Consider the following 11425-nt stretch of genomic DNA (forward strand, 5'->3'; position numbering starts at 1 on the left):
CAGGCGGCTCGCTCAGTGTGTGACGTGCACTTGGAGATAAAATATAGGCCTATATTAATGAAGGTTCATTAGTACGGTTTGTATTTCTCTGTAATGTAGCACAGTGTTAACAATGTTACTGATACTATTCTTTCTCACACCTTCAACTCAAACCACCAAAATATATCATTTCATCATTACATTCATATCAGAAACATGCAGGAGACTATGACTTTAGTTGTTCTTTTATCTCAGACATGTTAGGATTTTACATACCTTGACATGTTTCGGCGGAAACTTCCGCCTTCCTCAGAAGTGTCACTTGGTGGTGGTTGTGACAGCTGATCTGTCATCTGATGCGGGAGACTCTTCAACTGATGGACCGTAATGATGACTTAGTTGAGGGGCAGCCCTGTACTGTACTTAAGTGAACATCTCAAGGAAACCTTAAGGAGATGACCTAAAGGTGTTTTGCGCAGCTGATTTTATTTTGAGGAAACGTAAACAAGGACTTTAAGGAGAATCTTAACTTAAAGGGATAGTGCACCCAAAAATGAAAATTCAGCCATTATCTACTCACCCATATGCCGAGGGAGGCTCAGGTGAAGTTTTAGAGTCCTCACATCACTTGCAGAGATCCAAGGGGAGAGGAGGTAGCAACACAACTCCACCTAATGGAGTCTGACGGCGCCCCAGATTCAAACGTCCAAGAACACATAATTGAAACTACAAAATATCTCCATACTGCTCGTCCGTAGTGATCCAAGTGTCCTGAAGCCCCGACATAAAAAGTTGTTTGGAAAAACCTCATTTGAACTCTGTTTTTAGCCTCATTGTAGCCTGTAGCTCTGACTGCCTCCCTGTGCACCGCGCTCACATGTGTGCGCTCGCATGCCAAACCAGCGAAAGCACGTGAACACACATGAAGGTGGTGCCCATGGCTCACGGTCTCGCGCAAGCGCACACACTGTAGAGGCAGATAATGTATCATTTTATACCAAAGGTGAAAAATAAGGTCAGTTACACTAGGTTTAGGAAGCAGCTGGTCAAATATCAGATTTGGCAGTAAAAAGGACCCATAAGAGGTGTTTTGATAATTTGAGTATTTGTGCGTAAGTCAAGCCTTGGGAGGTCAAATGAAATAGAATGTTCTGGGTTAGGGTGCCCTGACCGTTGGAACAGATGTGCCAAGTTTCACAATAGGAACGGTTGTTTATGCCAGAGAGACAAAGGAGACAAGAAGTATTGACGCACGAAGTCCAGCTCTAGGAATAAGTAGGAAATCAGGAGAACTTTAGATTCCCAGGGAATACGACCCAAGCGTGTTCACACACACAAACACACACATGCACATGAACGAGCAGACGTCCATTATAAAAGCATTTGAAGGGTGATTGTTCAGGGCTGTTTCGCTGTTTCACTGTTTTGCTGTGTAGACTAGTATACTGTTGTATGCTGAGTTCTGCGATTAAAGTAACCCCGTTGGCTGTAACTTTTCTCTGTGGTTCTCCGAGTCTCTTCATTTCAGTGTTTGCTGAAGTTGAGCATTTTCCTTACAACACGTGAGCGCGGTGTACAGAGGGGTCCATGTCATTGGTCCGACAGCCCATTAGTTCAACGGTCCGCGGTGCTGAACGGCTCCCAGCGGGCGTATTTCTACCTTGATGGTGCGCCGCGACCGGCTCTGGGTCAGCTGGGAAAGGCTTGAGGAGAAGCAGGCTCACGGCTTATGTGTTTGTCAGTTTCTTTTTCATTTTAACCCACACCATGATTTTTTCNAGGACTCTAAAACTTCACCTGAGCCTCCCTCGGCATATGGGTGAGTAGATAATGGCTGAATTTTCATTTTTGGGTGCACTATCCCTTTAAGGTGCTTTAATTTTGTGGACTCATGTTTGTTGCCTTCTTTAAACCCAAATGATCTTTATTCTGTAGCGTCCTCAGTTGTGAAACAGAAAATGTTCCCATATACTCAGAACGCTCCCCTGGGTGCTCACTGTCATCTAGAACATGTTTTAACATTCATTATCAATGGAGCAGCTCCAGTCTTTAAACCCTATGACATCATGAGTTTTTAATTTTAGGACTCTAGTGTTTGAATTTGGGACAGTTGTTCATTTTCAATAATATTTTTGGACTGTTGTAAACCATAGAAATAACCAGGGGAGGGGGAGATAATCGATACAGTGTGGCAATATCGTCTCGTCACACTGTGCCAAGTGTCCATTTTTTTTATTATATAAATATTATTAATGCTACAAATGCAAATTAAACTTTACTAGAATAATATAATAAATTGCATTTTCAGTCCACTAGATACATTTTGCTGCAAAGAGATAAACAGGGTTCAGCTTTTGAACGCAGCAGCTCGCACCACATGTCATCAGTCTGTGATAAATATGGAGAAGGAGTTGATCATTTTAGTGCAGCAACGTAATATATTTAATGAAATGAAAATAATGTCCCATAATCTTTAATTAATGAGTTGCCCTCCACATTACCACAGTGCCAGGTGTTGTTATACACCGTGGTTTAAATGTAGAGCTTCAAAGCTTTAGATACTGTTAATGTAGATTTGTTTAATTTGGTATATCTGTCAGGATGCTGGAGATTATTGGTGCACTCGGTTCACTGGTTCAGAGCTACTTTAGATTGTGTCAGGAATACATTAGCTTTTAGCTTCATGCCAAGTGAGAATGTAGTCCTGCTATGTAACATCTCAGAACTCTGTGAAATGGTCGTGTTTGCTGTCTTTTTACATCCTCTGTCACACTCCACCATCTGGATTTGTAATTGAAATCAAGAAACTCTGCGTGTGTGTGTGTGTGTGTGTGTCTGCAGGGTGAAGCATCTGCTGCTAGTGGAGCCATGGGGGTTCCCAGCACGTCCAGAGAACCCCAACCACAACTCCATCCCAGTGTGGATCAGAGCTGTCGGGGCTGTGATGAGCCCCTTCAACCCGCTGGCTGGACTCAGACTGGCTGGGCCTCTAGGTGAGCGCGCACACACACACACACACACACACACACACACACACACACACACACACACATCCTTGAACATTAACACACTCAGATTCTTCCTTCTGTTTTATATTCAGTATAATTTGAGGTTTGGCATTTCTGAATCGTGATTATGTGTATCCGGTTTAAACATAAAAACTGCAAAATTAAAAAGCTCTATTTAATTAGTGTCAAAGACTCGCTCAGGCTGTTCCCAGTTACAGTGAAGAGGAGCTACAGTCCCAGCTGGACGAGGACATCTAACTGGCCTACTGTCCTTGTCCCAGTATACAAGCACGGGAGGGGAATCCATTTATTGAGCCAAGTATGTGCGACTCCTCTACGATAGGTGGAGATATGCCCCCTTTCAGCTTGTTAGTATTGGACCTTTTTCCTGTTGACCTATTACGTCACAGACCAAACAATGGACAAACAAGTTAGCTACGGTTAGCTAGCTGCTAACTGCTACCATGGTGGACAACTTTACAGCTCTGTACATTTGGTCCGTCCAAAAAGTCACGGCTCTGGATGTAGATTTCTCCATGTTGTTACCGGCTTCTTCTTCTCTTACACAGTCACAGTGTCAAAATAAACCACAAACACCACTGACGGAGAGCTGACGTCAGTAACATAAGTCACAAACTGCGGCCATAACAAGTGCGTGCATCACTATTAAGTGTTTCATTTTGTCTGTTTGCTAAAAGTGTTTGATTATTTGCGCTGTGTTGACCTCTCAGGGCCACCGTACTTACGTAGATTATTCCTACTTCTTGTGGTACAGATACAACAAAAAGGAGGGATTCTTTGTAGGGCTGCATAATTAATCGAAATATTATGTCAATTACAATATGACCAAGTGAAATATCCAAATTGAAGGAGCCGCAATTTTTGATAAAGGTAAAACATGTCACATTGTAAATGAAGCATTGTGGTGCTACAGAGATGCAGACGTGAAGGAACTTGCTTGTTTGGTACAGACTCACGTCATCATTTTAATTTTTTTATTTCCCTTGAAAATTATGCAAAAATTACCATTCCCACTAAAATTGCGACTCCTGTCACAATAATCGGAATATTGTTTTTGCATATCGTGCAGACCCAGTTCTATCCTCTGGTTCGAAAACACCTATTGTTTTAACACTGTTTTCCAAATAAAAAATAGATCCCTGTGAACCATTTTGCCTCCCAACATGAAAAGCAAGTTGCTCTTTGTTTAACTGCTCTGTGTTCTCATCGCTCTGATTTCACCTGACTGAAAAAGATGAACATTGAAAGGTTTTTTTTCCCCCCGTCAGCTCAGCCAGTCTTTCTCACCATCACCTGCTTTTGAAAGACTTTCTGAAAAACATGAAATGCAATGTGTAGGTCAGGAGAGGCTGCCAGGTGTCGTGTCAGTGCTCTGGTTGTGTTTGCAGTTATCATATGAATATCTCTCAGGTCCGATGCTGGTCCAGACGATCCGGTCGGATTTCAAACAGAAATACTCCTCTGTGTTTGACGACAACACAGTATCTGACTACATCTACCACCTGAACGCCCAGACTCCAAGGTGAGAGGGTTCTCTTCCTGCTTTATTTGTTAGTTTCCACATTTAAGAGAACATGTATACAAAAGTACAGGAAATGAAGGTGCAGTGGTTAGCATGGTTAGCACTGTCGCCACACAGCAAGAGGGTTCCTGGTTTGAACCCCAGGGCCCCTCTGTGTGGAGTTTGCATGTTCTCCCCGTGTCAGCGTGGGTTTTCTCCGGGTACTCCGGCTTCCTCCCACAGTCCAAAGACATGCAGGTTAATTGGTTAACGTTCCACCTTAAAGGTTGTCTCCACAACTCAGCCCTGAGCAGAGTGACCGTCCTCTACTGACCAATCAGACTGCAGTGTTCACAGCTCCACCTTTTAGTACCAGATCTGTGTGCTAGGTACCCCAACAGAGGGGGGACCAAACATGGGGACGCTAAGGAACGCTTCTGTTGGTACCATAGTCACAGGTAGACTGACTCAGTCTGAACACCTGGTCGAGCGTGGCTTGACGAGGCTGACTGCTAGCGTTAGCATCAGAGGCTGTGCTAGCTTGGACCTCCGGGTTCGCTGCTAAATGCTTCATGTCGAGGTGATATTTCAGGCTTGAAGTTCTCCAATGGTACAAAAATTCCTTACTGCAGAAAGGACCTATTAACAGTTCATCTGTAAATGTTCCGTTCACAGGGCCGAGCAGCGTTGTCTCATCTGCCGCCATCATGTGACAAAGCCACTGTGGCCTTTAATTATGCCCTAGGTCAAAGGGCACCACAGAACGCAATGAATCAGCGTTAATTTTTTAACGTGTTATTTTTTCTGTGATTAATTAATAAAAAGTGACAAACACATAACAGATATTGTGCCTTTGAGAGATGGAGCTGTTGGAAGTAGAATATCTAGAGGCTGCTGTTCAGGGATTGATGGAATTGAACCTGTGTAGTAACAGGCCCAATGTTGAACCTGTAAATATCTAAAAAAAAAAATGTGTCCTGGGTAAATCAGATTTAGCTCTCAGCTGATCTAATAAAGCAAAAACATCAGCTGTTAAGGTGAGAAACAACATGATGTGCACTGGTGCTTTATTTCTCTCCAACATGATGCCTCTCTTCTTCTTCTCTCAGTGGAGAAACAGCCTTTAAGAACATGACCATTCCCTACGGCTGGGCGAAGAGACCCATGCTGGAGAGGATCGGACAAGTCCGGGCCGATATTCCCATTTCCTTCATCTACGGATCACGCTCCAGCATCGACAGTGACTCTGGATACGCGTTCAAGAAAACCAGGCCGGATGTGCAAATCAAGGTAGGTTCATTTACATGTCAATGTCTTTAATAGAGACGCAGTGATCTCTCATTCCTTTAGTTTGTGAACAACAACAGTAACTCAGAGTGAGATTCAGATTCTGTTACAATCTTAATAGTTCAACTAAATCAAATCTACTAATTACACATTTAAACAGCTTCCAAATACAAAAACTGTCCCCTGGGATCTATATGTATATATAAATCAACATTGTTCTGTGTTGTCTGTCTGTATCTGACGTCGTCTTTAAAAAGATATTTTTGATCTCAAGAGTTTTTTTTCAAAGAAAGGTTAAATTAAAAAATTCAAATTCTGTGTGTCAGGTGATCAGAGGAGCAGGCCACTACGTTTTTGCCGACCAGCCTGAAGACTTCAACCAGACAGTCCTTCAGATCCTCAACAGGCTGGAGAAGACGAGCCACAACGAGGGCACGAAGCAGCGAGAGGTTTAACTTTAACACAGCCTCAGCTGTGCGACCGTCAGCCTCTTCATCATGCACTTTACTCTTAGAAGAGAAGCAGCGCTGACCGAGGACTCGTCACTTATCATTCCTGAGGTCAGATGGTGCCGTGGGTTTCTTTGTCCAACCTCATGTAAAGTTTTGTAAATAAATGTGAGATGCAGTGTGTGTTGCTCACTGAGTGTTTTGTTCCTCCATCATGAGGTCGGAGCAGTCGGTGCAAACTGGCATCCATTTCGAAATTCTGAGAAAAAAGAGAAATCCTCCCTCCAGAGAATCAGAGAATATCTTGTTTTGGGCTGAGGTCTAAGCAGAGTGCACAGGCTGTTCTCTCTCTGACCTCTCACCCACTCTGTGACAGATATGAGGGAGAAGTGTGTGGGGCAAAGGGCTGCTGTGTTTTTCAGGAAGCTTCCTCGCTCCTCTGGAGGCCCTGTGACCGAGAGCGTCCAGCAGGTGGCGGCACAGTAGCAGCGTGCACACGTTTCCTCCCCTCTTCTCTGCAGAGGGGGAACAGTGAATCCCAAACAGAGCGGCCTCACATGCATATTGAGCTGAGTGACCTACTCAGGAGACCTGGACAGTGATGCTTTAAGAGCAGCCTCACGCAGCTCTCTGTGAAGTCACAACTGCAGTGACAGAATGAGTGTAGCAGGAGAAACAGGGCTGTGCATCTGCACGGCATTTTTTATAACCTGGTTTTTAGGACCCTGATGGTGTCTGGTGAAACATGTTTCTTGTTATGTTGTGTTGTTGTTGTTGTTGTTGTGTTGAGTGAGGCTTATGTTTAAGAAGCTTTGAAGTTTCACAATCGTACGTATGTAAAATATCACCGCTTTGTTCAGTATGATTATCTGGAGTAGTTGTGACTCTCCTAACACCACTGAGTTAGCTGACGTTACAGCTCAACTGAGGAGGACGCCATTAATGTTGACAACTCACGCTGTCTGACCATGAGCCTCTCGTCCATGATGATGCACGCTTCCTTCTGCATGGTGATAGGGTTGGCGGGTACCTGATGGGTAACCCTCAAACAGCTGTATAATGGGTAAAATCATGTATATGTATAAATGGTAAAAAGGTAAAAATTAATTATGTGCGGGCAGGCAGCGGGTGAGAACAAAGATATATATTTTATTTTTTAGATTAAAACAAAATAAAATGTCCAAAAAATATTACTAAAATGTTGGGGGTAAAATAACAAAATTTCCTCAAAAATTTAATGAAATGTTCAAAAATAATGTAAACAAAATGTCTGAAAAAATGTTGATAAAACATTCAAAAAATATTATTAAAATGTCAGGAAAAAAGTTAATAAAAAGTCCAAATGTTTTTAAGAAAATGTCCAAAAAAAAAAAACGTTGATAACATTTTAGAAAAATTTTATTAACATTTCCAAATAAAATTGAAAAAATACAGGTAACCCGCAAAAAGCTGTGTAGCAGGTAAAAACATTCACGGCTAAAAATGAACTACACACGGAGGGCAGCGGGTGAGAACAAAAAAATAGATTTTTCATACTAAACCAAAGTAAAAAGCTGTGCAGTATATGTGTAGCATCTTAACAACTAAATCTCAAGCTGCAGCTCCTTTTATTTTGAAAGCCAGTGACACCAGTGTGACCTTTGACCCCGTGGTCACATTGGTCACCGACGTGGAGGACTCCAGCCATGAAACTTTGCAGCCCGAGGATGAGGTGGCAGCCTACATGGAGTTCGGATCCTTTGGAGGTTTGATGGTGGTGGAAGGAGCATGCTAACATGTTTCCTAACCTGGCAGTGATTGAATGTTTTCACCATCCAGTCAAAGAGACGTCCAATTCAAGAACGGAGAACCAGCTTCATGTGAGGGACTGGAGCCTGGGGGGGTTTGATCATGGTGCAGCTTTGACTGAGACATGATGACAGGTAACAGGTCGGTTCTGGTGCTGAGCTTTACAGGTATGGGCGGGGGCAGGTTTTCAAAAGCTGGACCCGTGCAGGACTCTGCTCCTGTTTATACAGACATGGTTTCGGGGCTGTTACTACTACACTGTCCGCTCATTCCATGACTGTGCCTTTTATACAGAACGGTGAGGCGGCATAATGGTGTGAAATTCCTGCCTTGAACAGGCGGTGCAAAAAGAGCCACTGATTGGCGTGGCAATGTGCCAGAAAAGGAAAGGAAGACACACTGCATGATTTAAAATTTTCACAAAAGTGTTTCCTGTGCAAGAAATTCATTCAGCACATCTGTTAGACCTCAGAAATGTTCACAGGCCTTTTGGTGAGAAACACAAAATGCAAACAGTTGTTTAAAGAGCCCTCAGCAGGACACCTTCAGTACTGTGACTTCTCATTTCCCATGAGCGCCTCCAACAGTGTGACGGCTGCAGTTTAGCTCAGTAGTGGAGCAGAGACTCGATATTCTGGAGACGTGTTATTTTTTTTAAATCCTGGCCTCTGTTACCTCTGCCCGTCTCTGTCACTTCTGAGACATCAACCCGGCCCACCCGAACTGTCTCCTGGCAACAGGGTAGCCACGGAGACCGAGTCTTTTGGATCTCTGACCTACAGGAAGTGATGCTGTGGTTGGACGGGGTAATTATAGGTTGCTTGTTTTCTTCAAGACGCCGGCTGGCTGCTTGTCAAGGCAGCGAGGAGCTGCGTGTGTGTGCACGGCCTCTCGGGACGGAGGTGTGCATGCACAATGTGCCCAGGCCTCCATCCATAATACTCACTTAATAAGCCTGCAGGCGTATTCATCATGCCTCTCTCTCCGTCACCCACTGAGTCACATGGGCTCCAAATCATTTCATTAGGAAAGGTGAAACAAGTGAGAAAAGTGACAGCAGCTTTCATACTGTGTTTGGATTTAATTGAACGCTTGAAGGCCTGAAATAACTGCACATAAAAGGTGTGTACACAGAAACACACACTGTTGCACTGCTGCTGCTGCTGGCAGCCTATCAGCTCTCAGTTTGTCTTTAATCAGCACCACCACATACAGGTCTGTGCAGCCAGAGCATCAGGAGCTCATTCTGTCTGATCTGCAACACCAAACTGACATTTCACTGATTATTGTGACTCATTCTGGGTCCTAACCCGTGGCGTCAGAGTCACAGTGTAACCGCTCGATACCTGAACACAAATTATGACATGAACATGGAGTCAGCCTCATACTGCAGGTGTCCATCACCTCAGTGCAGAAGCTCCGCACAGTGCTGCTCATTTTTCATGTGTCGTCCACTAGTGTGAGTTGTATGCACACACAGCTCCTCTCCCCTCTTGTCCAAACAATTATAGTCTGCTTATGAGTGACTGATGATATTTACAGTCCACAGATTTATTTTTACCACCGCGCTGGCAGCCTCGCTGACATTTGCACAAGAAAAAAGGACAATATTTCAGTGAAGTCTTTGCAGCACGACTGTGTTGTTAAATAAAAGGAATATCTATCTAGAAAGTGAGTTCCCTCCCAATGATCTGAGAGGTACAGTTATTTTGCCAGAACTCCCCAAATCCTCAGCCTTTATGCAGCGAGAGAGAGAGAGAGCACTTCACAGCTCCTCACAGCTCTCACATTACACCAAAGGCGTCAGAGACTCATGATCACAGCGTTTCAATTCTGACTGAGCGCATCAGGAAAAGCTAACAGAGTGGAGCTGGAGTTTGCCAGCTGGTTGGTTTATTCTCTGCAGACGCAGCACAGGAAGAGCTGTCGACGTGATGACTTCTCTTCACCTCGCAGGAGGAGTGAAATGGATCCGAAGAGGCATTGAGGCTTCTACATTGAGGCTTGTGTGAAGGCATCTCATCAGTGACATCACCGGGACTGAGACTGAAGTGCTGCTGATTCATAAAATCCTGTAGAGCGGGTAATTTCTCTCCCTTCATTGAAACGATTGATTTCTTTAGAACTCGATCTGGTCCTGGAGCCGAACACATTAACACGCTTGTCCCAACTGTTTGTTTACACTGATTTAAAAGTACAGCTGGGCCTTCCTCACTCATTTATTCATACACACAGTTTTATTCCATTATCATCAGTATTCTGTATTCAGATGTCTGATTCATAAACTGAGGCTGTAAACATGGTGAAATAAACTTTAAAAACAGGACTGCAGTGATCTCCAGAGGCACCTGGAAGTTGTTGTTTGCACTTCCACAGTGTGGTGAGAAATTAAAGAGGAATAGTCAAAATGGATGCAGCAAAGGTTGAAATATCTTTACTGTAAAGGGATAGTTCAGATTTTTTGAAGCAGGGTTGTTATTTATAGACAGTATATTACATACAGAAGATATCAGGCACCACGCCACCAGTTTGGAGTCTGACATGGAAGATGAACCATATGAAGGGGTCAAGTGGTTTAATTTCACTGCTTTACCTTAACGTCAGAGATTTCCATCTGGTAATTGAAGCCGTTAAATATTTCTTCTCAAAGCCAGACTCCATTAGGAAAAACAGTGATTTAACATCACTGAACACAGGAGCTGCTGATCCTTCACTGCCTCCGTCAGTAACTTTGGATTCACCAAAGTCACACAACAAATGGAATGGTGTGCGAGTCGGTCACTGTGACGAGCGCAAATTAAAACACCAGGGCTGGAAGACCCACCTGCCGGTTCCCAGTGTGCCAGTCAGCTACAGCAGCACCAGAGAGAGACTTTTTTTTTTTTTTTAGGATATTTTTTGGGGCTTTTTAGCCTTTAATGTATAGGACAGACAAGCGTGAAGGGAGGAGAGAGAGAGGGAGTGACATGCAGCAAAGGGCCACAGGCTGGAGTCGAACCCGGGCCGCTGCGGCAACAGCCTTGTACATGGGGCGCCTGCTCTATCCACTAAGCCACCGGCACGCCACCAGAGAGAGACTTATACATAAGAACGCGACAGTGTGCCGATGTTGCTCTGCAGTTGTAGGAGATTTGAATGGAAACATGTCCAACATATACTAACCAATATACTAACTATCACCCAGATGTGCCGATCACCAGGATGAGGAAGAAACACTGCACGAGTTGTGTGAGAGTTTAGCCCCGTCTCCACCAAACCCTTTCAGTCCAGTCCCTTTGGAACCAGCAGTAAGTCTTCAGACATGGTACCTAGACCCTCGGTCTGTTCAGACAGTCCTCTTAAATGTGGGCGGGGTTGTTGTCACTCACTGCTCCGTCCAGCACTCGCTGTAT

General features: G+C 44.1%; 1 protein-coding gene across 6 annotated transcripts in view; it reads left to right on the top strand.

Annotated features, from left to right (window-relative positions):
* LOC126384435 (1-acylglycerol-3-phosphate O-acyltransferase ABHD5-like) overlaps positions 1–6428 on the top strand; it is a 9579-nt gene extending 3151 nt beyond the window's left edge. For all 6 annotated transcript variants that reach the window (XM_050035529.1, XM_050035530.1, XM_050035524.1 and 3 more), the window contains exons 4-7: positions 2821–2972; positions 4419–4530; positions 5619–5799; positions 6123–6428. In XM_050035529.1, coding sequence (XP_049891486.1) covers positions 2821–2972; positions 4419–4530; positions 5619–5799; positions 6123–6251 — 574 coding nt within the window. In that variant the 3' untranslated portion in view covers positions 6252–6428. The remainder of the gene's footprint in view (positions 1–2820; positions 2973–4418; positions 4531–5618; positions 5800–6122) is intronic.
* Positions 6429–11425: the final 4997 nt, after the last annotated feature.

Source organism: Epinephelus moara, chromosome 22 (genome assembly GCF_006386435.1).
Source record: "Epinephelus moara isolate mb chromosome 22, YSFRI_EMoa_1.0, whole genome shotgun sequence".
Classification (NCBI taxonomy): domain Eukaryota; kingdom Metazoa; phylum Chordata; class Actinopteri; order Perciformes; family Serranidae; genus Epinephelus; species Epinephelus moara.